Source organism: Pelodiscus sinensis, chromosome 8 (genome assembly GCF_052426305.1).
Source record: "Pelodiscus sinensis isolate ZL-2025 chromosome 8, ASM5242630v1, whole genome shotgun sequence".
Classification (NCBI taxonomy): Eukaryota; Metazoa; Chordata; order Testudines; family Trionychidae; genus Pelodiscus; species Pelodiscus sinensis.
The window spans coordinates 51,368,472-51,395,897 of NC_143059.1; the positions used below are offsets into that span (position 1 = coordinate 51,368,472).

The following is a 27,426-nucleotide window of genomic DNA, read 5'->3' on the forward strand; positions in this document are numbered from 1 at the left end:
TTAGGTGGTGTTTGGGATTGAGCAGAAGCTGACAGATGTTATTTGGGCATATCTCTCTCTTATCTGTACCCAGGTTGGTCAGGGTGTTTTTCAGAATTAGGAAAAGGAAGATCTAAGATCTTAGGAAATTGTAGGAATGGTAGCCAGAATTGGGAGGCTTAATCCAATAGCCCCCTATCTTGCTTTTATAAACAGGGGCTTTTTTAAAAGGACTTAAAAAGGAAGTGACGTGGTAATAGTTGATCTCTTTTTTACTTTGTCCATTAATTAAACTTAAAATCTGATACACTACTTTTGGTTTATTAATTTTGGGACTTGCTTTATGTTTATTCAGCATGATTTTAATGCAGTTTTTTAATTATGTATTAGGGTTTCTGGTTTGGACTATTTCAGAGGGGTTTGCTTTTTTTGTTTTCTTTAACACTGATTATTATAGATTTTGTTTCAGTTGATAAATGTCCATTTTATAGATGAGTATACAATTAGGGTAAATTTGTAGGCTTAACAAACTAATGCAAAGGGGGTATGATGCAGGGCAGATACATCAGCAGGGAGTTCCCCCCAATGCCAGCGGGTCTCTGTTGGTACTTGAGGCAAGGTCACAATGCCTTTGTGTCACTTCAGTGGTGCAAAAAGGATGTAAACCTGCTAGAGAATTTAGTCCAATTTCTAAATATGGCAAAAAGGTAACTCAAAATTTCAGAACCCTCTCTCTATCTTAAACGCAAGAAGGACTTTACTGAAAATGTAGGGGAAAGTACGAAGTCTTACAAAAGAGCTACACCATTCCAGCGAACAGATTTCCTGTAAAAACTTTAAACGTTTCTTCTGTGAGAATACACATAGCTGGGATGCATTCAACAGACTTCTGAGAGCTCTCTCCATTTAGTGAGCTTCAATTAAAGAACATATGCCTAGACAGGATTAATATTTGCCACAGAGGGAAACCATAGGTAAGGGTGCAAGGGATACAGAAGACAGAAGGGCAGAATGATAGGGACCCATGACTGCCATGTCAGATCTAAATTGTGTAACTTATAAAAGAGCACATGGAAAGCACCAGAAATATTTCTCATGCACTGTACATTCAGTTCTATGGGTCCACTTGAGACATTTAGTCTCTGCACTGTTTCTCCATCCTGTTTACACTAGTTGCTGAAATGCCCCTTTGTTGTGGGCCATCACAGCCTGTAACAGTAGCTATCAATATGTGTGCACATCCTTTTTACAACTGAGAGCATGTCTACACTAGGAAATTGTTTCAAAATAACTAAATTCAAAATAATAATTCCCAAAATAACAAAATTGAAATAGTGTGTTCCTCTATGGGGGAGCATCGAAATTAGTCCAGGCTAGCTCTGTTGTGTACACACTATCTCGACATAGAGCCCCAGGAACCACTGGAGAGTAATTACTTCAAATTACTCTGGGCATTAGTGATTTTGAAATAGTAGCAGCGGAGAGTCTACACTACTGCTATTTCAAAATAACTATTTCAAAATAAATGTTTTTCCCTGAGGAAAACAGGAGTACAGATTTCAAAATAACCTGCATGTTATTTCAGAATAATGGACTTGGTAGTATGGATGTTCTGCTTATTATTTCAAAATAAGGGGAATTATTTCAATATAACTCCCGAATGTAGACCAGGGTTGAGTCTAGTTTCAGCATATGGTTCTTCCTTTCTAGGGAAATGGGAGCATTATAAGTTAAGTTTTTTACATATTCCAACCTGATTTCAAGTCTGATTTCTTCATACCTGAAAAGATCAACTTTAAGATTCACTAAAACTGACTTTGGATAATCTATACTACAAATTACAAATGAGGAAGAGAGATAGACGTTTTAAAGTGATGTATGAAAAAAACAGGATGTTCTTACTGCACTAAAATTCATGTGTATTATTTCTATCACAAAATGCATATGGCAGGGAACCATAAATACAAAAAAGTTATTAAAGTAGTACACTAGAGGAAATGAAAAAGTAATTAAAATACCATTTTGCTATTAGAACTTTGCTTCCCAACTAGAACAGTAGGCCATGCAGCACAAATAAGTAAAATTATACTTTAGGAATGAATTAAGATATTGCAATTTTCACCTAATAAAAGGAACCATAAAAACTTGACAATCAGTATCTATCAAGACATTTTACAGATACATGAAACTGGTTAATACAAGAAAAACAAATCTTTGTGCTCTCAATAAGTCCTGAGCACCCAATAACTTCAGCTGGATCAGGGCCTAAACACTGATCTGAGGTTACAGCCAGCGTGGCATATGGAGAGGGTGTCCAAGTGTTTGTTATCCAGTACTAAATGCAGTCAGAATGTTCAATAATAAATTATTTAAAAGTTATGATTTGTAATACCAATGCCTTTTTAAAAGCTTTTTCTTTAGAACAGAAACTATTTGCTCGTTAAGTGTTCCACACTAAAACACTAGCACTCAGACCATTTATTTTAAGGACAGCCCCTTATGCCGTGGGTTTAATACTTGTAATCACCAGAGGGAGGGGCAACAGCTTCCCTGGGCCTCTGGGCATGAGGAGGAGCTGGCTCAGCATCCCCAGAAGGGCGGGGCCCTGGGTGGAAAGGGCAAGACTGGCTCTGCATCCGCAGATGGAGTGAGGCCTTAGGCAGAAGAGGCAGGGCTGGGACTAACCTTCCCACGCTGCAGCAGCCAGAAGCTCCAGGCACTTGTGAATTGCCAGGATAAAGGGCAGTTACTCTCATTTCCCCACTACCACCATCAATGAACCCGATAATCACCACCTATTAGACAGGGCTTCAGTTTTACAAACAGAGAACCAATTGTTATGTCATTCGAATTTAGTAGCTTCCATAATCATACTCTTATCATTCAGAGTTGTGATTTTCTAGTGCTAATGTACTTTGAATTAGTGCTTAGCACTAGGAAATCCAATGGCAAACACTAAGGGATCAATTTTTTTTTCTGAAATCTCAACTGCAATGAGAGAGAATTATTTTTTTCTTGTAAGAACAAGTGACAGTCAGTGCCGTATAAGTCTCACAGCAAGAATATTATTGAAAGAAATTACATTGCCTAATTTATAAAAAAAACTTGGTGATGTTATCTTCAGAACTCTACATAAATCCCTTGCAATAACCTTGTTATATCCTATAAGAAATAGCAAAAAGGTTACATTAAAGGTTAAATTAAGACAAATACAAAATGTACTTCCTTATTCATAGGTTTGTATATCTACTCTTGGTAATACTATGACGATTTTAATTTGCTGCAAAATGACTATTTATACTAAGCATTGTTGGGTGAATATTGACTTCAGGTAAGGCAACAAAGTTACCTATGCAAGTCATAGAAAATGTTTGTTGTCTTCCCTGTCTCTGTACCCTCCCGCACCGTGCAGGACTTGGAATGAATATAAAACTATCTATAGGATCCCAGAACGTCATACAGAGGCCCCAGAGTAGTATACGGATCCTTATGATCGCAAAGCGATTTTCTTCAAGATTCAAATCATGATTTAAATCCATTTTAATCATGATTTGAAATCCACAAATAGGTAATCTTGATTGGGTTTTTTGTCATTTTATGTTATTTTCCTAAATAAAGGTTCATTCTCATTGGTTGGTTTAATTTAGTACAACTTTTTGCTAGCCATGAAGATATACTATACAGGCAGTCCCCTGGTTACATGGATCCGACTTACATCGGATCCCTACTTACAAACAGGGTGAGGCAACCCTGCACTAGCAGCTTCCCCCCAGCAGACCAGGGAGACGCGAAGCTAGCGCCTCCCCCCCCCCCACCCCCCAGCAGACCAGGGAGACTCAGAGCGGCTTTTCTCAGCAGACACTTCAGCTTGAGAATAAAGGACTGAGGGAAGTGAGGTGTGGGAGAATAAAACTGAGCTCTGGAGAAATGTTTGGCTAGAGTTTCCCCTACAATATGTACCCGTTCCGACTTACATACAAATTCAACTTAAGAACAAACCTACAGTCCCTATCTTGTACGTAACCCGGGGACTGCTTGTATCTAGTACATTGATTCAGAGTCTCAATTTTTAATTTTTAATTATTCTAGAAATGGAAAATGGTACAATTTTAACTTACCAGATTACCTTTTTACTCATGATTTACTTATCAGGCGGCATTTCCTTATAAATTGGAATTTAATTAAAATGCCCAGAAACAGCCTCTTAAATTTTTTATTGCTTAAATAAAACTACCTTTAAAGTGCAAGATGCATGAGAAGAAAAGTTAATACAAACCAAGTTAACTTTTTAAACAAATCAAATATTATCTGTGCTAGGAAACAAGTGTGATGGCTTCAGGTCTCTGTGTCCTTTAAGGTTTTAGAACAAGTAGTTCTCAACTCCTCACACCTCATTTTCATTCATAGCTTGGAAGTAGAAATCAAGCTTTTCTGCTTTTTCAGCACCTAATCAATCAATCAAATTTCTCAACTTTGAATGAAGTACTCATTCAACTGAACTCACTGAACTGAAGAAAATTTTCTCCTTCCATCTGGAGGAAAAAGCCAGTGCTGTTACAGTGGCACATCAACTTACACTGGTTCAAGGTGATTAGCCTGTGATTCCGGTCATCTCAAGTAGTAGACTGTGCCCACGAAAGCTAACATATGATACCATCTCTATGTTTTGTTAGTCTATAAAGTGCTACCAGACCATTGTTGGTTTTTTGTAACTTATCCTGTACAGACTAATTCGGCTACCCCCTGAAGCTCCAGTTTATTAGTTCGTCATTCCTTAAAACTTAAGCAGTAAACATACTTCTTGAACCAGTTTAACCTCTCTAGTCCCTCACTCTCTTATCCAACATCATTCATGGCCCAGCATGACTTTAGTTAGCCAGATAACCATTTATCATGACCAAGTTTCCCGAAGTCCCATAAAGTTTGTTTACAGCCACCAGTCCTAGCTCTCAATGTTCTGTGCTGTAATTTAGCTCTAATTTACCCCTAAATAACTTCCAACAGCCCAATAAGCAGTGGAAGTGTTGATGCTACTAGATACTAATGGCCTCCTGTGATTTGGAAAATTCTCTGGCTCAGCAAGTGCCAGACTAGAGAGGTTCAACCTGTTTTTTTGTTTTAATTATTTTAAAAAGATTACAGTAAATTACAGAATTAACAGAAATTACCATACTTTCAAATAGGTGTTTTGAAAAGACAATATAGTTGTTTTAATTTTTAAAGCAATTTGTATCAATTTATTGACTTTAATCAACCTCAACAACTTGGCCCAGAGAAAAGTTTCCTTCTTCCTCCCCACAAAAGGTAAAATATCTTGCAATTAGATGAAAATATAATTTGACGTGAGGAACTAGCAAAAGTCAGCCCTGAATAAGTCATAGTAATTGAGCAGTGTCCCATTAGTAGCATTAATATTTGGATAATTATTATCTTGATCCCAAAGAGAGTTTCACAAATTTTCAATGGCCTGCATAGTATTTCTTTCAAGCTATTGGGTCACAAAATCATGACACTACTGCATATCACAGTGCTTCCTGAGGTGGTTGTTAGGCTTTCAAGCTAAATTAGGTATAACTTTCTTCTACCTTCCATTGTTGTAGGTTGACTAAAAACTAAGGAATCCTAGCCATGAGAACGAAATGATTTAAATAGCAATACATTTAAGACACTCAAAACATTTTTGAAATAGTGAATCTTGTAACATATGCAGAACTCATACTAATGTACTATGGTTTAAAATTAAACTGGAGTTGTTGAGATGCCTAGCATAAGTTATTAGTTTGCTACTTGTAAGTAATATAGCCCTTCCAAGCCCTTGCTAATGAAGTTGTTACACATCAATACAACATCAAATATTCTAATTAGACTAAGAACAACTGCCACGGTTAAGGCTGCCTTCCCAAGCTAACCTTCTGTTTTAAGTTCCTTGCAAAATTCAGAAAGCTGTAAGCAACAATGGAAGTACTTATGTACCCTTTCTAAACTGAGGCATCATTCCTACAGTGAGATCCATGCTTAAATATAACCACATATACTCATAGTTTACATGTGCAAGGCTTGGTAGAAGGCAACTGAGAGAAAGATGCTGAATTGGAACAGTTAGGGTTTGATAACTGGAACGGGATCATAGAATACTAGGACTGGAAGGGGCCTCGAGAGGTCATCGAGTCCAGTCCCCTGCTCTCATGGCAGGACCCAGTACTGTCTAGACCATCCCTGATGGACATTTATCTAACCTACTCTTAAATATCTCCAGAGATGGAGATTCCACAACCTCCCTGGGCAATTTATTCCAGTGTTTAACTACCCTGACAGTTAGGAACTTTTTCCCAATGTTCAACCTAAACCTCCCTTGCTATAAACCAGTAGCAGTGTGGGCATAAGCTAAACCAGGGGTGGGCAAAAACACCTCCACGGGCTGGATCCGGTCCGCCAAGCAGGTTGATCCAGCCCATGGAGGCCCTGCTGCTCCCCCGTCCCCAGGTCAATTAGGGCCTGGGGGTGGGGGAAGTGCACAAAATTTCCTCCACTCTGCGCTTAGAAGCACCATGTGATCCTGGCAGGGCAGAAGGAGACTTTGAATGCTCCCCCACCCTCAAGCCCTGATTGGCTTGGAGGCAGAAGAGGGAACGTGCAAAGTCTCCTCCCACTGCCAGGGACATGGGCGCCTAGGGGCAAACCTCTGGGGGGGAGGGGAAACAAAGACTTCATGTGCTCCCTCACCCCCAGACCAATTATGGTCTGTGGGTGGAGAAGCAGGGAAGTATCCTGGCCCCACCCCTTCTGGTACGGCCAAGGGCCACTTCAAACATTTCTGATGTGGCCCCAGCAAAAAATTATTGCCCACCCCTGAGCTAAACAGTAGCAATGTGTCCACTAAACATTCACACCTCACAAGGTCTTAGTACCCTCAATCTTATTCCTTCTGTCTAATGCCTAAGTTACATTTTCTTATACTTTGGGAATAAACCAAATTTGTGCAGAGCAAACAAGTGCTTTATAAAGAAAGAAATAATATTCCATTTACTGCATAGGACTTACCCTTAAATAGGTAGTGCCCTTACAAAAAAATGCTTTGTTTCATGCCATCTACTAGTAGGAAGAAAATTTACAATAAATAAAAAAAAAACTAGAACGCATCACAAATATCCATGGCGTCAATTGTCATTTTAAAAAACAGAAAAATCATATATAGGAAAGAAAAAAATATGGATCCAAGGCTAGTTTTTTTTTTTTAAATGTTAATACTTACTGATTGAACAATATTCTGGAACGCACTATAAATTTGAAGATATATTCCAGTGCTTTCATAGCTTTAAAAAGTTGATCAGTTACGCCAGGTTTTTCAGCATTATCCACATACGTTTTTAAAACTTTGGTCAGCTTGCTATTAAAAAATAATACAGGTTACTTGTATTTTTTCAGTTAAAAATTTTGATTCCTAAAGACTTTAACAAAAAGAAGTATTAGCCACAACTAGTTCACACAACATTAAAGCATTTTATTATTTCAGATTATTGAGTCTTCATTCAATTCTTGCCCTTGCCAGTGACTATGACTTTAGGGAATTCCATTAACCTCTCTGCTGAACACTTTACCTACATACAAAATGAGCTAAGCATCATGTATTTCATAGCTGTATTGGGAGCTTAATATTTACAAAGTCCTTTGAAGCTTCAGATGTTCAGGTCAAAGGTGCCATTGCAAGTGCAAAGGATTATCATAAATACTTGTGAGTAGATTTCCAAATTTAATTATATTGCTTAAATCAAGAGCCCCTTCTGGGTTGGATCTAGTATCCTTTCATAGGGCTTTACTTTGGAGAAGTGATAAAATAGATCCTGTAAAACTCACCTTTCCAAAATTATAGACAGTACCAGTTGACATTTAAAAATGGATTCACCTCCAACTCTGGGATTTATAAAATTTTGTTTCTATACACTAGCAAAATTACCACTTCTATAGCCTCGCTTTGCATGACTGGAAATCCCTGTTTAAACTGAAATATAGTCAACTCCCAGTTTAAAATCACTATCTTTAGTTTTATTTTAAACATGCAATGAGTGATATTTTAAGAAACATACAACCTATTGAAGATAAAAAGTGCTAAGGACCTCATTTTGTCCTTAACACTGAAGTGTGAAGGAGGATTTATTGACATGGTGTCCTCACAGGTCTCTGGATCTGTCAATGATGATACTCAGAAGGCTGCTTCCGTATGTGCTCAATGATGTGGGCCCAATGACCACCGCAGACCCCAAGAGGACCCCCAAAGACCATAAAACAGATAAAGATCCAAGGTGCCTGGCCAGGTTTATTGTTAAGTGAAGTACAGCAACAGTTGCCAATAGACTCCGCCAAATCACTGCACACATGTACTTATAACAATGGCCTCAGCACAACCAGGCTATGTCTAGACTACATGGCTCCGTCAACGGAGCCATGTAAACTAGTTTACCAGGCACAGGCAAAGAAGCGGGGATATAAATAATCCCCGCTTTATTAAAATAAACATGGCCACCACGCAGTGCGGACAATCAACTGATCCAGCACAGCGCAGCAGTCTAGATAAGGATCTGTCGTCTGGGGAAGTGTATGCCGACAGATCCTGTAAACCTTGTTTCACGAGGCATAAGGGATCAGTCAGCAAAGGCTTCCCCAGCCAACAGTGGCAGCCATGTTTATTTTAATGAAGCAGAAATTATTTAAATCCCCTCTTCTTTGCCCATGCCGGGTAAACTAGTTTACATGGCTCCGTCGACAGAGCCATGTAGTCTATACATACCCACAGTGGGAAACTCTCACTGCTCCCTGGCTGGACTAAGACTGTCCCCCCAGCAAGACACCACTTTATATACAGGTACAACAAGTTACACATCACTGCTGACGTTGTCAGGTTACCACCCTCTTATGCTACTTAGATACCATTCATCACCCTGTACCTCGTGGTTTGATTAGACCATCTCTATCTATCATCTGTCATTTTAGACCCTTTCCTGAACCTGAGTCTGTATCTGTGGGGAGTGCGTACCAAGGCCTTTTTTAATGAGCTGGTGGTACCGTGTGCTTTTAACTTATGACCCAGTACCAATTACTGTTGTACACCTGGGCCTACTACCAATTAGTGTTTTGCACTCTCAGCCCTGTTCATGCCAAGTTCTGTTAGCAGAGCTCTGCCTCTTGCTCTCAACTTAGTTTTGCTTTATGTTAGCCATGTTTTGTCTGTTTTTCGCTAGGCCTCAGACCAGGCCTGTGCTACATGGGCTTACGTTTTAGGCCTTCATCTTACTACAAAGTGAACACACTTCAATTTTTTCCCTTATCTAGTACATAAAAGTAAATTGGCTGCCAAATTCCATTCTGAAGAAGAAAAAGTTGCCAGCAAAACTCCATTACTGGTTTTGTATCCAACAGTCAAAAGCAGCAAATAGCAAAAGAAAGTTATGGGGATTTGTTTTTATTTTGCTGGGTTTTGGCTTTGCTTAAGGATGACAACGGTGGATAGATAATAGAAGATAAGCAGAACACCAATTTTACACCGTATGCAAGATGGATTTAAAATTTAATATTTATTATTCCTTGCACAAGTATAATTGGCAGTTGTCATGTTTTATTTATGATACTTTTCTCCGTAAACATGTCTGAAATAGTCAAATCACCAACTCATTAAAAAAGGAGGAGCTCTGGTCTCCATACCTTAGAACTGACAGCATAGTAATAGACTATTAATTCAAATTTGAAAAAAGAAAAGAAGGAATATCTTCTACTCAAAAAAACAAAAACAAAAAAAGACCACATGTTTTTTTCGTGGTTATAGGTAAACACCTATTTAAATTATGCAAAAGGAAATGTGAATGCCATCTAGACATATTCTGGACAAATATTTAGAAAAAATATTTTTAAAACTTACGTGTAGGCTAAAGTAGCACTGAAATGTTTCTTAATGTAGGTTTCCAAGACAGGATTAAAATGCTGAAATTTTCTGTCAGCAATCAGTCCAATGATAAATACCTGTTAAATTAGTATAATTATTCCATTATCCAAAAAATCTTGGAATTTCTATATTTTCAAGAACTAATCAGTTGAGTCATTCAAACAAGCAACACTAGTTACAGGACACACAGATAGACACTGACCTTAGTTAAAAATTCTCAGAGATGCTAGTCTAGAACTTTAAAGAAAATAAGTAGTCCTGTAGCACCTTAGAGACTAACAAAAATATATAGAATCCGATGAAATGAGTTTTACCCACGAACGCTCATGATTCTATATATTTTTGTTGGTCTCTAAGGTGCCACAGGACTGCTTGTTGTTTTCTTAGTTAAAAACAACAATCCTATTACTCTATTTTACTTTACCAGCTTTCTGTTCCTTACACAAGAATGATTCTCGCTCTGCCCCACCGCCTCTTTTACACCTTTACCTGAAGACTGGCATAGTAGCTGGACCACTATATGCTCTGACATTTATTCTGTCCCTGACACTGTCAGCAGAGTGCCCTCCTTACACTTCTCTTCAATCACTATGATGCAGTGTGTCAGAAACCTCAATCACTATGATGCAGTGTGTCAGAAACCTCCATCCACTTCAAATTAAAGCCCCAATGGATGTTTTAAAAACACTTCAAATAAGACAAATTTCAAAAGGTATGATTTGCAGGAGATAGGATGAAGATTATTTATGAAAAGACCATAGGGTTTCCCTAATTAAATCTGTAAGTCAGTAAAATTTACATTTTAGCCAAATAACTATACACAAAAATGTCAACTTACCAAAGCATCAAAGACCAGTGTGTCAAACGTCTCACTCTCTGAATTCTCCATCATTATGTTAAAAAGCGCATCCAGTGTATCTTGTAAAAACTGCAAATAAATATAGTCACTATATTTTACAAGAAATTTGAGATTAAAATTTCCCAAATTGATATTTTACAGGTATCTACAAAATAATTTTTATTTTCACATTATATTGACTATAAACATCAAACATCTAGTTTGAAAATAGAAAAATAATTCTTTCACATTTTGTTTTTCATTTGTCAGAAAATGCATCTCCTCCTCTCCCCAGTTATAAGAGCACTTAAAAGTACTTGAACAGAAACCTTTCCTTGTTATCGTGAATATACCAATAAAGTGTTTCAGGATTCAATATTAACACACTGTTATTAAAAATAAACATGCAATTTTTGAGAAATCATCATGTATCACAGTACAAAACACAAACAAGCAAGTCAGACTCATGCTAAATAAATCAGGTAGTACTCAGATGCTTTGAAATTATCTTGACATTAACAGAAAATACTACACAGATATTTAGGGTTCCACGAATTCACAGAACCACAATGATCAACCAATAGCACACATGCAGGCATGGGAAATGCCACACACAACCTTCTGCCTCCCTCAGCCCTCCCCCAAAAAAACCTACAAGCCTCTATCATTGTAACTGAAGAGGAATCTTCGCTAGACAGTTGGCGGGATACCCTGATCTGTACAACATGAAAGTAAAAACAGATTAGCAAAGGGGACTTGGTTTCAGCACAGTGGCAAAAAGTGCTCTAACACCATCTAATTTAATACTCCTTCCTTCTATGTGCTAGTAGCAAATAGGGATGAAGTTCTTCAGGTTGTAAGAAGCATTTAGTTTTCCCATCCAACAATTCTGTGTCCTGGCAATTTGTATTACTAGATGGGACAGAAAACCACACCATCTCCTCTGCTTGACTGACAAGTGCTCAGATTCAGATTTATGAGGAAATATAGTTTTATACAGCAAATGCCTTTTATTTCAGTTGAAACTAGTAGGCAGTTTTCTGCTGCAGTGGGATTCAAGTTTAGGGGTGGAGTATGCTGTTTGTTTTAACCAATAAATGTTATTGGGGAGGGGGACTTCCTGCAACAAGAGGAGTAGAGTAGATTCAATAAATCTATGTAACAGCCTGTGAGATCGCATTCAGGTAATGTCTTGGGTTCTTTAGCAGACTCATCAATGGTCAATCAGAGAGAATCACTGTTAATGATCACAAACTAACTTTAATTTAGTAACCCAATGAAATAATCTTTTTGCCATCAATTTCCATTCCAAGGAATCTGTAGACATAATATGATGCTACTAAGATCTGGAGGCAAAAAGCAGAGAAGAAGGAGAGCTTGCAACATCATTTCTGTATGGGCATGCAACTTGGGGCCAAAATCAGGTTTTGACTTCACATTTTGATTCTTAGTAGAACAATGCTGCACTCATATTCATTTAATTAGGGGGAAACAGCCTGGCAATTCACACTGGTCTACGTTTAAACATTTATTCTTCAGTGGGAGAGAGTTAAGTTTTCCCAAGCATATGATTTTTGAGAGCATGCCTAAAATCCATTAAAAAGAACACAGAGTAGTGAAAACGTGCCATGACTAGATATTTTTGCACACTTGGGCATCACATGTATTTGCTTTAATTTTTCTAGGCTATAAAGCAGTGGTTCCCAATCTTTTTGATACTGGGGACCAGTAAACCCATTCACAAGCTTTTGGAGGACAGGTAACATTTATTTTCACATTTACATATTCATTAAGCAAATGATGAATATGCAAATAAATTGTTTCTGGTTCTTCCAAAGCCCCCAGTGACTACTTTAGCAAAGGTTTTGATATGGTCTCCCACAGTATTCTTGCCAGCAAGTTAAGGAAGTATAGATTGGATAAATGGACTGTAAGATGGATAGAATGGTGGCTAGACTGTTTGGCCCAAGGTTTCCTAAACTTTATATAGTTGGAAACCTGTTTTTTTCAGTACCTTCTTTTGCGGCCCAAAAATATAAATGCATATAAACTGGTTTGAGACAGGATGTGCAGGCTCTGGGGTATGAATGAGGGATTTAGGTGTAGGAAAGAGTGAGAGGTGCAAGCTCTGGGAGGGAATTTGGATGCAGGAAAATGTGGCGAAGGGGATGCTGGCTTAGGGAGGGAGCTCCAGGCTGGGGAGTGCTGGGCTCAGATGGAGGGTTGGGGTGCTGAGCAAGACACAGGCTTGTGAGGGTGCAGGAGTTTGGGTTGGGGGTGTGAGGGGCTCAGGGCAGAGAGGTTGGGAATATGATGGGCTCAGGACACAGATTTGCAGTGTGTGGATGGTGCAAGAGTGTTGTGGCAGAAGATTGAGGATGAGGGGGTGTGAGAGGCTCAGAACAGGGGGTTCCAGTATATAATAGGCTCAGATTTGGAGTCGGGGCAGGAAGTACAGGAGTGTTATGATGCTGTGGCCAGATGATGACTTGCCCCAATTGGGGGTTTGTTGGCCAGGCTTCATTTTTAAATAAAATACTGTTGAACACAAAAGGTTTCGGCATCATCTTTACTTATAAGAAAGGCAAGTAACCTGTTTGAGTCAGGGGTCACTGGCCCACAGAAAATTCATTCAGGGCCACACAAGTGAGATACAAAAACACAACCCCTCCAAACTCCTCAAACCTCACTAATGTGACTTCAGCTGTGCTTGTGGGTGCTGGGACAGGGTTCTTGGGCAGGGTGCCAATGGGTGCTGGGGCAGAGGACAGGGTGCTGGTGGGTGCCGGGGCAGAGTATTTGTGGGAGTCTGGGTGGGGAGGAGGGGACAGGGACCGATACCTGGGGATCCTGCAGCTGCATGCCAAGGCCTAGAAAGTGCACGGACTGCTCCTCCGTCCCCCAAACAGTGTTGCGGTACCTGAAACACTGGTCCATCACACGCGTGATGCCTTCCTGTGCAGGGGGAAGAGGGAATCCCAGACCGTGCCAGCTCCAACTGCTGGGGCAGTACGCACCCCCACGGCAGCGTGTGCTACCCAAGGAGCCGGAGCCAGCGGAGTCCCGGATCCCCACCCCCTCTCCACTGCAGTTTTAGGTACCACGCCGACTGTTGGGGTGGGGGGAGAACAGCCTGTGCGCTTCTGGGACCTTGCGTGCAGCTTCAGAACTGGCCCCCGGCCCCGCGGAAAGCCTGCACAACCTCGGTGGTCCCTGGAGGTAGCATCAGCACAGCCGCCCCCCTCTTGGCCCCAATCCCACCTGCTTTATCGGCCGGTGCTGGCTCCCATTCTGTGTCAGTGCGCCCGGTCTTCTCCCTGGGTCCTAGCGCCCACAGGATCTAGCCCCGCTGCCCGGAAGAATGCCCGGCAGAGACACCGCGGGCAGCGGGCTCTCTCTCAAGAATCGTGCATGCAAATTTTTCTGAGGACAGTATTTTTTTTTCCTAAGGACTGGTACTGTGCCGTGGACCACACTTTGGGAAACGCTGCTATAAAGGGTAGAAGTACCACAAGCAAACTACTAATAGCATCTTGCTGCAGACTGTGGCAGGAATTTAGTGACTAGCATGAGGACACATTAAGCAGGGAGGCATGTCATGAATAAGGACTATTGTTCTGTACTGTTATGTCTGTAGAGCAAATATGAAGAACTCCATTAAAATCATAATCTCCATTGAAAGAAGATAACATTTGTTCTACTGGTACTACTGATGTATGATGAGAATCAAACATCTGACAAGTCTCTATTATGTTCACTATTGAGGTATGAACACTAGTACAGTATGTAAAGATATTTTGATAGATATTTGTAATCATCTATTATAATTTGAATATTCTTGATCAAGCAGACATAATTAAAATTGTGCTATGGAAAAATGGACATAGCTTAAAGGAAAACAAATGAGGAGGAACAGAAAGGAAAAGTTACAAACTACAAATAAAAAATAAATATTCAATATTATACAGACTAAACTACTAAGAATTAAGAATTTTCTCTCATACTTTAGAAATTGGTGCATGTCTCTATTAATGAAGGAAGCTTTTTGATGAACAGGCCAAGAATTTATTTTTTGTCTACAAAAGTGTGTGTGACTTTAACATCTGCAGGTGGAAGCTTGGTGCATGAGCCTCTACCACCAACGCTAAAAAGCCACCTGGCTCTCAGGGAAGGCTGTAGAACAAGCTCACTTTTTCTGTTTGTAAGTGGTCTAGGTGCCACTACATGGGTAGGTACACCACACCCAGCAGGTGTGTGGGTTACATGGAGAGGTGGGGGAACAGTCATGTGACAGGAGGAGGAAGATAGGTTCACTGCAATATTGTTTTAATTTTCAGTTGTTTTTCATTCTGTTAACCTTCTGTAATCACAGAGCACTGAAGTGTTTGCTTGCTGTGTACTCTCCAAAGTAATTTGGAGTACAATGAAAATCACCCATGATAACATTTGTTGGCAGTGAGAATCAGTAATAAGCTATAGCTATCAAGTAATATAAGCCAAAAATATAAAACAAGGCCAGTCTGCAAACTCCTATGTAAGAGGCTATTTTATCCTTACTCAGTAAAGAACAATGGCTGTTGTCTCAGCTGTGCAAAATTTCCTTAAGATGAAGCATACATTAGTGCTTTTTTATTTGATTTGAATTTTAATTTGGTTAATAGAAGCATAAAGGCTTTTATAGTTCATCTACTCCTGATATATTACTTCTGCTGACATTATTGGATTTGATTTAGTACAATGTATTCAATAAAGTCTAAGCCTACTGTTTTCCATAAATAAACCTGTCTTTATGTTGGTCTTTACAATCACTCAGTGCACTTATGGCCTTGGCAAATGTAAATTATTTGGCCGAGCTACATCTTCAGCAGGAAACATAATTAAAGAAAATATTAGCAACACTTGCTGAAATGTGATATTTGCACTCCACATTCAAACATAATAAAACATACTTAATATTTATTTAGAGAATTCAACTTTTGCTATGCATTTTATTACCTCACAATGATTGAGGCACTGTCCCTCAGCAGTAATTTCAAGAAATTTTGACTGTACTGTTTAAATACAAATCCCTTTTGGCATTTAAATGTGCCTATAAAAGCAAGCTTACTGCAGTATTCAAAATATCTATAGTTTAAAACCTTGTGCATTACACATCTGTATTTAAAAGTAGTTCCTTACTTGACAGCGGTGTTGTGAGGATAAATATATTAAAGACTGTGAAGCATTCATATGGGGGCCATATAAATACTTGATATAAAGGGACACAAGTATTAGAATATCAAAATCATTTTAAAATTTTAACTTGTTCATTACCTTAACCACTTCACCACCATCAACTTTCATCAACTGCCTCAAATTTTGCTGCAGCAAGTTTGTGTTAGATCGCCATTTCAAAAGCCCCAAGAGATCCACTAGAAGTGAGAAAAACATTCAATTATTATGTACTGCAGGGAGTTATGCTCTCATTCACATACCAAGACTGTATTAATAATAAATAAAAAATTCACTTCCATTTTCACTGGCTGTTTACATATTTCACCAAGGTATATCTGCAGTGCTGAAATATACTAGAACTATATTCCTAGTTCCAAGTTCATTTACTGTGAGAATGTCATCTATGAAAACTCAATGGTAATTATGGTAACAATACCTGGCACTATGCCATCCAGACTATATTACATCTGAAAAAGGCACTTTTAGAAAGAAGGCTGAGAAAGTGCTCTTCTCTTAATATCAACACTTTGGTCCATCCAGGAGCTATCAGACACTAATTCTTCTACACTGCACCCATTGCTCAAAATAGGCTATGCAATTTGAGTTATGCAAATTGCATAGCTTATTTTGAGTCAATTTCAAAATAGCTTATTTTGTAATTTGGTGCTGTCTACACAGCTCTTATTTTGAAATAAATCACTATTCTGAAATGCCCCTTATTTCTCGTGGAATGAGGTTTACAGGGACATCGGAACAGTGAGCCTATCATTTCGAAATAACAGGCTTGCTGTTAAGACATGGGAGAGCTATTTTGGGATACCTCTGATATCCCGAAATAGTGCTGCAGTGTAGACGTAGCCTTAGAGTGCAAGTCAGGTTTCCTTCTACAATCATTTCTACCAGTTTGAGGGTTCCCTCAGGCCCTCGGCCCATTATTGGGGCTTCACTGCCCTAGCCTTGTCTCCTTGATGTACCAAACATTTAGATTCCCCACCCCATTCCCAGCTTCTTTATGGGCCTTCCCCTTGGTCCACTTTCAACTCTAGTTTAACACAGAACTAGACTCTCTCTGAGTCACCTGCCCTGGACTCCTGTCATCTGCTACACAGCAATAACCTGAATGGAATGTTTGTCCCACTTTACGAGGTACCTCAGCTGCAGTGGGTAAGGTATAAGTGCTTTCTGCTTGGCCAATCTAGCAGTGAGACAAAATTCTTTTCCAGTCCCAATGAAGGTGACTAGTGCAATGCCTACAGTAGATTAAGAAAAACTCAAACCCAACTTAGTGCTATTCTAACCCAGCTGTGAGTTGGGGGTGCATATATATGGGGGTGCATATATTCTTGTGGTGGTGAACAACAGCCAGTGGATTATCTTAACCCTACTAGCCAGACCAAGTTACATGATGCTTCTCCCACTCCACAATGGCCCCATCCCTCTCTCAATCCCAAGAGAAAGGAAACCCCTTACATGAGCTACACCCTTCCCCTCATCCCCTCCAACAAATCCAGACATAGATATCATGCCTTTGAAGTTGCAGGGGGTTCGATCTTCTGAGACATAATAAAAAAACCCTGCAAAAACCAGCTGAAGAGGTGATCAAGAAATGTATTTTGAAAATACAGTGGATGTATTCTGAGACTGTAGAATATATAATTAAAAATACATAACTCAGTAAAGTACATAATAAACACATTAATGCTTTAAACAATACTACAGTATGGCAATTTACTCCTTTTAAAAAAGGGTTTCTTTAAGTAATATTGTTTCAAAGCACAAGGTCAAGCTCTTACTAGATAAGGTTTTGTTTGCAGAATACTTAAATAACCTCTAGCAAAATGTGAAATAGCATAATTTTTTGAGCATTAACACATATTTCAAGGCTATTACTGTCTCTAAAGTGAATACCATAACACTATGTAAAGAGATACATTGTTAAGTTGAAGGTGAAAGAGACACTCGCTTGGATGAAACAGATTAAAGTGAAGGAGAAGGAGAGGAAGGGGAAAAAATCCTTTCATCTGTCAAGTGCAAGCTAAAAAAAAAAAAAGACTGCCCCTTCTAAAGAGATATATTTCCCAAAGTAGGGCAGTAGTAAGTGAAAAATATTACTAATTCAATTGGCAATAAAATAGAAACTCAAAATAACCAAGAATGGGTTTTAAGAGATTTACTTTTAGCCACTAGTTATTAATTTTTTTTTCTGAAATAGACAAGTTTTATCTGACTAGCTAAGAGCAAATGTATAAGCTGTCTTTCATCCTTCTTCAGACTTAGGTAGTTTCAGCATCCAATGAACTCCCCCAAATGGTAATTTCTGCTCTGAGAAACGAACAAAATTCTTAATTTCAGTGCCCAATATTTGCTACTTAGGAATAATGACTAGCTGTTAATGGCATACATTCTAGAACTGATAGTCAGACAACACCTGAGAGGCACTGCCACTGAAGTAATGGAATTCCAAAAGATCATGTTGTCAAACAGGTATAATAAGCAGCCAATATGCAGTGTTGAATGTAAGGAAAACACAAAACCAGATGTATTATAACTGACATATGAGAAGTAAGAAAGCTGAATTTTAAAACTGCTAAAAGAGCCATAAAACTATTTAACATACTGTAAAATGGCTAATAAAAGGAATGCAGCAGAACATCAAAAAGAAAAAAACGAATCTTTAACCTCAACACTGCCATCTGAGGAAGTGGCTTGTGCCCACGAAAGCTCATGGTACCATCTACATGTTTTGTTACTCTTTAAGGTGCTACTAGATTATTTGTTGTTTTTTAAGTTTTTCTAGTTACAGACGAACTCGGCTACCCCTCTGAAATCATTCTCTAAGCCATTAAAAGAAGCAATTCTATGGATTTTATTTCCCAAGTATGTTAAAGGGATACCACAGAGTTGAAATATATTTTAACAAGTAAGTTAAAAGCAGTCTCAAGAAGTACATCTAACCATGAAGTCCCAGCCAATTGTGATTTTGCAATTATATTTTCTTATTTTAAAGCGTTTTTCTATTCCAATTGCTGTTTGTGCAGATGGTTAAACTGACTATACACAAAGGGCAATCAAATGCCCAAAGTAAGCAAATTGAAGAGATTTAAAAAATATTATAACAAGAAAATCAGAAAAATCAAAGGTATTATTTTTAGCAATAAGTTAAAACAATTGCAGGCAGAAGTGTAATTTCTAAGTTGACTACACCCCTTTAAAAACAGAACACCAATATTTAAATTAATAAAATGTTATTCCTTGATGACAATATATATTTTCTTTCTAACTTGTCTATAAGTGAATATACAAGGATTTTATTAACATCATAATATTATACAGTGCTTGTTTTGAATGAAGTTACAAGAACATAATTATCAGTAACATGAAATAAGGATGACAGCATTAATCAAAGTATAAAGCTATGTTTACCCCCATTAAAGCCCCATTAACTAATTGACCAAACTTCTGAATTCTAATAAAAATTAATAAACACATAAGAAACACTGTATCAATTAACATTATTAATCACAAACTAAAATAATGTAGTCAGCAATGCAAATGGATTGTGTGAGCTATACTTTCTGAATCTATAAAATTATTGTGTTAAGAAGATGTTATCATATATTTGGATTGCAATTTAAAAATTATTTCAGAATTATTGCTAAGTACCTCCTTATGCCATAAAATTGGTTGACTGCAGTGAATCTTATGTGCTCTGAATATAAAACAACAGGAATGTGTTTCAGAGATGTCACAAAGTACTGCAGTATAATTGTGAGGTGACTATGAAGTGGCATCAAACCTGTGATTTTTCTATTTGGATAGCAAACTAAATACAGAATAAGTTTACAGGACAATCTTATTGGTTATTGGCAGTAACACATCACTCAGTATTGTATACATTACACAGTATGTGTGTATTTATAATCACTTACGTAAAATACAAATGATCAGCACAATCATTCATGGTGATAAATGCATTGAAAATTCTAATTAACCTGTGTCAATTTGATATTGCAGTATTTCAAAATACTGCAAATATGAACTGTTGAGTAATTTAAGCTCTCTCAAAGGCACAGACAACCACATTTTTTTTTTTTTTTGAAAGAAAGGACAGAGAAATTACATACTGCAGAGAACTTGAGTTCTTTAGGTGATACCCCTTAGATTCCTTCTAGGTGCCCACATCTGGGCTCCCACCATACATCACCAAACTAGCCCGCCTCCAAGAACTACATGATCTCTCTCCCCAGTGACTCCCTTAATGTCTACCTCCTGTTCCAAGATGACTCCACCTCCCCCAGAAGACTTCTCCATCCTATATCCCGAATCTTATCCACCAGCCTAAAAGCAAGAAAGATAGCAAATAACTCCCTGGGAACAGAGTGAACATGAAAGAAGAGCTGGCTGGAGCAGAGGATAAGTTGCTTCAATGACTCTGAGCAGTACCAGTGACTACACTAGAGGCTGCCAAAGGAGCATGAAAAGCAGGGATCAAATAAGCAGGTAAGAGCTGAAGGGTGTATGGTACTCACATCCCTTATGCTGCATTCCTTATCTATAAACTCCAGCCATGGGACCCATTCTACAGTGAGGGTGAGGCTTCATAGAATCATAGAAATGGAAGGGACATTGAGAGGTCATCACGTCCAGTCCCCTGCCCTCACGGCAGGACCAAACACCATCTAGATCATCCCTGATAGATGTCTATCAAACCTGCTCTTAAATATCTCCAGGGATAGAAATTCTACAGCCTCCGTAGGCAATGCATGTTTAACCACCCTGTCAGTTAAGAAATTTTTCCTAATATCCAACCTAAACCTCCCTTGCTGCAGTTTAAGCCTGTTGCTTCTTGTCCTATCCTCAGAGGCCAAGGAGAACAATTTTTCTCCCTCCTTCTTATAACACTCTTTTAGGTACTTGAAAATTGCTATCATGTCCCCTCTCAGTCTTCTCCTTTCTGAACTAAACATGCCCAGTTTTTTCAGTCTTCCTTTATAGGTCATGCTCTCTAGACCTTTAATCACTCTTGTTGCTCTTCTCTAGACCTCCAATTTCTCCCCATCTTTCTAGAAATGAGGTGCCCAGAACTGGACACAATACTCCAAATGAGACCTAATCAGCGCTGAGTAGAGCAGGAGAATGACTTCTCCTGTCTTGCTCACAACACTCCTGCTAATGCATCCCAGAATCATGTTTGATTTTTTTGCAACAGCATCACACTCTTGACTTATGTTTAGCTTGTGGTCCACTATGACTCCTAGATCCTTTTCTGAAGTTCTCCTTCCTAGACAGTCGCTTCCCATTCTGTATGTGTGACATGGATTGTTCCTTCCTAAGTGGAGTACTCTGCATTTGTCCTTACTCAGACCATTTCTCCATTTTGTCCAGATCATTTGGAATTATGACCCTATCCTCTGAAGTAGTTGCAACTCCTCCTAGCTTCGTATCATCGGCAAACTTCATAAGCATACTCTCTATGCCATTATCTAAAATAGTTGATGAAGATATTGAATAGAACCGGTCCAAAAACAGATTCCCGCAGAACCCCACTTGTTAGGCCCTTCCAGCAGGATTATGAACCATTAATAACTACTCTTGGAGAATGGTTATCCAGCTAGTTATGCACCTATCTTATAGTAGTCCCATCTAAGTTGTATTTGCCTAGTTTATTGATGAGATCATGTGAGACCGTAACAAATGCCTTACTAAAGTCTAGGTATACCACATCTACTGCTTCTCTGTTATCCACAAGACTTGTTATCCTATCAAAGAAAGCTAAAAGATTGGTTTGACAGGATTTGTTCCTTACCACTCCCTGTTGGCTGTTACCTATCACCTACTTATTTTCTTCCAGATGTTTGCAGATGAATTCTTAATTACTTGCTCCATTATTTTTCCCAGCTCAAAAGTTAAACTGACTGGTCTGCAGTTTCCTGAGTTGTTCTTATTTCCCTTTTTATAGCTGGGCACTATATTTGCCCTTTTCCAGTCTTCTGGAATCTCTCCCGACTTCCATGATTTTTCAAAGATGATAGCTAAAGGCTCAGATACCTCCTCTATCAACTCTTTGATTTCCTAGGATGCATTTCATCAGGCCCTGGTGACTTGCAGACATCTAACTTTTCTAAGTAATTTTTAATTTATTCTTTTTTTATTTTATCTTCTAAACCTCCCCAGCTCTTGCTAGCATTCACTATGTTAGGCATCCCTTCATCATCAGACTTCTTGGTGAAGACTTCTTTGTTTCGGTCATTAAGAACCTCTGCCATTTCCAAGTTTCCAGTTATTGTTTCTCCCTCCTCACTGAGCAGTGGGCCTATCCTGTCCTTGGTCTTCCTCTTGCTTCTGATATAGCTATAGCTATAGTTATAGATACACACACACACACAGGGCTCGCCAAGCGGCAGCGAACGCCACTCGCCAGCCACGCGATTCTGTGCTCTACGCATGTGCAGATCGTTCTGCGCCGGCTCTTCCAGGTTGTAATCTACTTGCCACGTGCAAGTAGATTACATTATTTGTCGAGCCCGTGTGTGTGGGTGTGACTGTCGTTTTGTTTCCTTTTATGTCTCTAGCTAGTTTGAGCTCATTTTGTGCCTTTGCCTTTCTGATCTTACCCCTATGTACCTGTATTGTTTGCTTATATTCATCCTTTGTAATTTATCCTAGTTTCTACTTTTTATATGACTCCTTTTTGATTTTGAGATCATGGTCAATCTCCTAGTTAAGCCAAGGCGGTCTTTTGCCATACTTTCTATTTTTTCTATGCAGTACAATAGCTTGCTTTGGGGCTCTTAATTATGTCCCTTTAAAAAACTGCCAACTCTCTTCAGTTATTTTTCCTTAATCTTGCCTCCCATGGGACCTTACCTACCAGCTTTGTGAGTTTACCAAAATCTGCCTTCCTGAAATCCATTGTCTCTATTTTGCTGTTCTCCCTTCTACCATTCCTTAGAATCATGAACTCTATGATTTCATGATCACTTTCACCCAAGCTTCCTTCCACTTTCAAACTGTAAACCAGTTCCTCCCTATTTGTTAAAATCAAATCTAGAACAGCTTCTCCCCAGTAGCTTTTTCAGCCTTCTGAAATAAAAAATTGTCTTCAATGCAGTCCAAAAACTTATTGGATAATCCGTGCCATGCTGTGTTAGTTTCATAACATAGGTCTGGATAGTTGAAGTCCCCCATAGCCACCAAATCCTGCGCTTGGATGATTTTGTTAGTTGTTTAGAAAAAGCCTCATCAGCCTCATCTACCTGGCATAATATCACGCTTGGTTTTTTTACCCCATTTAATCTAACCCAGAAATTCTCAATGCTTCTGTCTTCTACACCCATCCAAGTGTATACATATTTAATATATAAGGCAATACCTCCTCCCTGTTTATACCGCCTATCCTTCCTGAGTAAGCTGTACCCTTCTGTACCAATATTCCAATTGTGTGTATTATCCCATCAAGTCTCTGTGATACCAACTATGTCATAGTTGTGTTTATTTATTAGGACTTCAAGTTCTTCCTGCTTATTCCCCATACTTCTTGCATTTGTATATAGGCATCTAAGATACTGATTTGATTTTGCCTCCCAATTCTGTCTAGTCCCTCCTTTTTCTCTGCTATTATAGCCCATGCTCCCTCCCATTTCCAACCCAACTCCCACGTCTCCACGTTCTTCACTTACCTGTGGGCTTTGGTCACCTGCCTCCATCAAACCTAGTTTAAAGCCCTCCTCATTAGGTTAGCCAGTCTGCATCCAAATATGGTCTTCCCCTTCCTCGAAAGGTGAACCCCATCCCTGCTTAGCAGTACTTCTTGGAATAGCATCCCGTGGTTGAGGAAACCAAAGCCCTCCTGGCCACACCAGGAGGAGGCTTGGCAGCTTTCTCCTCCCTTCCAGACCCTTCTATCTATCCCTGCTCTGGTCACTATGCCAGACATAAAAAGAGGGTAGAACTTATCACTTGGGGTATGTCTACACAGCAGGGCTAAAGCTGATTTAAGCTACGCAACTTAATCTATGCAATTGACGTAGCTCAAGTCAAAACAGCTTATTTTGGCTTTTGGTGCAGTATACACAGCAGGAAGTCCAAGAAAGAGCACTCTCTTCCTCTGACTTTCCTTACTCCTCATAAAATCATGCTTACAGGAGTCAAAGTAAGAAGTCCTCCAGCTCGACATTATTTCGACATTATGTCAAAATAACTGCTTGCAGTATAGATGCAGACTATGTTATTTCAGAATAACATCAGTTATTCTGAAATAACACTGCTGTGTAGACATATCCTTGGAGAACATCGCACAAAATTAATACAAGGCAGCCTATCGATGAGCACAACAGCAGCCTCTTAACCAGCTCTTCTATTCACAAAAGCGCTTTGAAAAAATGTGTTGAATGTGTCCCATCATCCTCTCCCACACACCAGTTTCCACCCATGCTAGAAACTGTAAAGTTTTAGAAAAATCCTATGGCGTCCTGTTTAGGGGGTGCTGGAGCTACACTCCACACTTCCCCCTTTCTGTGCCTCTCACTACTCCCTATAACTAGGGCTGGCCGCTGGGATCCTTCATGCTGGGCCAGCAGCTAGGACACTGGGCCAGCAGCTGAGCCCCTGGTTGAATGGGCTGGAGGCCAAATGGAGCCCAGAGAACACTCTATGCAGACCCATGGTAGAAACCCTAGGCTGGCAGTGGTACCAGCAGCTGGGAGCCCCGCACGTGAGGTGGGTGGTTAAGATTCTGGGGCCAGCAGCAGAGCTGTCCAGCAGTACACAGGGCAGGGAGCGAAGCCTCCAGGCAGCTAGGGGCAATGAGGGTGACAGATTCACCAGGCACCTTTGCAAGGCGGGAGGAGATTGGCTCCATGACCCCAGAAGGGGCAGGGTTGGGGGCTGCCAGCCCTCAGTGCTACCCAGACCTTGGCACACTCCCACCCCCAGCTCACAGCACTTCAGCAGCAATTTAAAGGACCTGGGCCCCAGATACAGCTACAGTCGTAGCAGTTGGGAGGCCTGGTCTCTTTTGTATTGGCAGGATGCAGGGCAGTTGCCCCCTTCTTTCCTACTGTGAGCCAGGTGGCCGCGACACTAGGAGCAATACCTAGGGGTGCTCCAGCATACACCCTCACCCTCCGCACTACTACTTTCTGTGCCTATAGCCATGTTTTACACCCTCATGAACCTTCACTTAAATCTGCTTGCAAATATTCTCTGATCCTTAGATAGGGAATGACTAAATCATATAGGCAGAGCAAGGTTTGGATGCTACACTGACACTTCTCACACTGCACTTGTGCTGTGTTTAGACAGTACTTAATTTGCCAGTGGTCAATCAAGACTCTTCACCAGCAGTATAAAACTTCCTTCATAAAAGAAAACAATAATACATTCCCTTCACACTGATAACCGTAGGCAACTTAAGGGGATACATGGGGTATAGAAACATTTCTTCTAACAACTCACCATTCTGAGTGAGTTTTGTTGAACAAACCAGAGTAGAAATCTGGAAAGAATCTTTGCTGATGGTACAGCTTCCAAGATTTTGCATGCTCTTCCCAGTTGTAGGGTGCCCCTTTTCCTCCAATTCTATTTTCGTGGATGGCAAGCTTAAGTATGTTGAGGCATCCTCCAACTTCTTTGCTTCAGCCTGAAAGATTTTTTTATTTAAAATGCAATACGAAAAACAATGTAAATAATAAAGGACAAAGTTATATAGTGTACCCTTCAACACGAATAAATGGATTTATCCTAAATCTCTTCATAACTATGGTCAATGTACTTAACATTTGTTCCTGTTTTAGAAAAATTTCAAGGTTAAAGTTTATTTGTTTTTTTACAGCATTAGCACTCATCTGGTTTGAAATTTACATGACCAAAGGCATGCTTTGTGCTTCCCAGGAAAATCCATCCATATGCAACCAAGTTACAAACCCTACAAAATCACCACTTCCACATGCACAGTACAACTTATTCAAGACTTTCCCCTCACTTTTCCGAGTATCCCAATTGTAAGACACATACTACTGGGTCCTGATGAGCCCTCAGGGCATCATTCTGAAGGAGTCTTACAGAAATCACCCAATCCTTCTTACATTTCCAGTGCTTGACTCTGCTAACAATGTTCTCTCAATGTAATTTTTGCATGTAATTATACCTAGACTTATATGTAATAGAGTCCATAAAGTGAAGCTTTCACAATAACCAAATCTGTGCAGACTGATGCAAATATCTTTAGAATTATACCTTGTACACTAAAAGATCATGCTCTCCATCCCTTAAAGTTGTTCCATCGTATCTCATCAGCTTCACAAATGCTAAAGCAAATATTTTCTCTGACTTATCTTTGGCTGTTAAAAAAATAAGACACATAGCATAGTTTAAGTAACAGATATTGACAGACACCCTTCTCCAATATCTCAAGGAAAAATCACTTAGAAAAGGTCTGGCAGTGATAAGTGTTCCCATATGCAGGAAAAGGGGTAAGAAATTGAGTAAGGACGCATACATAAGGCACAATCTAGCTAGTAAAATAAACACTCTCAAAAACCAGGTTCTTAAAACTGACCTCTTTGGGAGCTGCTCAGTGCTCAGTATTTCTAAAAGTCAGATTGCTTATGGATTTAAAAGGCTCAATTTAGGCACCAATGTTTTAAAATTTTGACCTACATTTTTATACAAATAAAACAACACGGTGATATTTTTTATAACTGGAATGAAAGTTTTTTTATATTTTTTATAACTGGAATGAAAGTTTTTCAGCTAGTTTATTAATACCACTTATTATTTGTATTACCATAGCACCCAGGAGCTCTACATATAGCTAAGGATTCATTATGCTAGTCACTATATCAATGCAAAACAAAAAAGTCAGCCTTTATCCCAAAGCAGCCCACACATAAGCATCCTTAATAAAAGCTTGGCACATAATTACATTGCAGTAGAGATGAGGAGCTTACTTACCTGTTACTGAAAGTTCTTCAATATGCGTGGTCCCTATTTGCATTCCCAATGCAAACTGCTGTAAGGTTTTCAGCAGCAGTGTTTGTTGACCCACGTATGAATCCTACATTGCCTTTGTGCTCTAGGAGAGGTTATAAGAGGTCATGCAGGCCAACACACCTTTAGTAACCCTCTTACTGCTGAACAGGGTTGTATGCAGCATAGCAAATGGTGAATGGGTATTGGAATACAAACCGAGACCACACATCTCTAAGAACCTCCAGTTGCCTTCTCTGAATGAAAGTTTCCAAATGTACTCCAAAAACAGGTGAGTATTAAGCTCGGATCAGCTTAGAGGTAGGTGCAAGGATGCAACAGGTATTGCCATCTTCAGGATGGCATGACCCACAGTCACGTCTTTGGTCTCCTTGGTTGATGGCACAACAGGTGGTGAAGTAATGTAGAGAGCACCCAGCTTGCTGTTCAGGAGATACTGTGCGATCAGGGAAGGAGAAAAGTTGTCTGTAGG

General features: G+C 39.4%; 1 protein-coding gene across 2 annotated transcripts in view; it reads right to left on the reverse strand.

The window, feature by feature from the left end:
- DOCK1 (dedicator of cytokinesis 1) overlaps positions 1–27,426 on the reverse strand; it is a 567,625-nt gene that overhangs the window by 428,241 nt on the left and 111,958 nt on the right. For both annotated transcript variants that reach the window (XM_075935276.2, XM_075935277.2), the window contains exons 17-22: positions 26,202–26,305; positions 25,422–25,605; positions 16,065–16,162; positions 10,752–10,841; positions 9,890–9,990; positions 7,232–7,366 (exon numbers count right to left, since the gene is read on the reverse strand). In XM_075935276.2, coding sequence (XP_075791391.2) covers positions 7,232–7,366; positions 9,890–9,990; positions 10,752–10,841; positions 16,065–16,162; positions 25,422–25,605; positions 26,202–26,305 — 712 coding nt within the window. The remainder of the gene's footprint in view (positions 1–7,231; positions 7,367–9,889; positions 9,991–10,751; positions 10,842–16,064; positions 16,163–25,421; positions 25,606–26,201; positions 26,306–27,426) is intronic.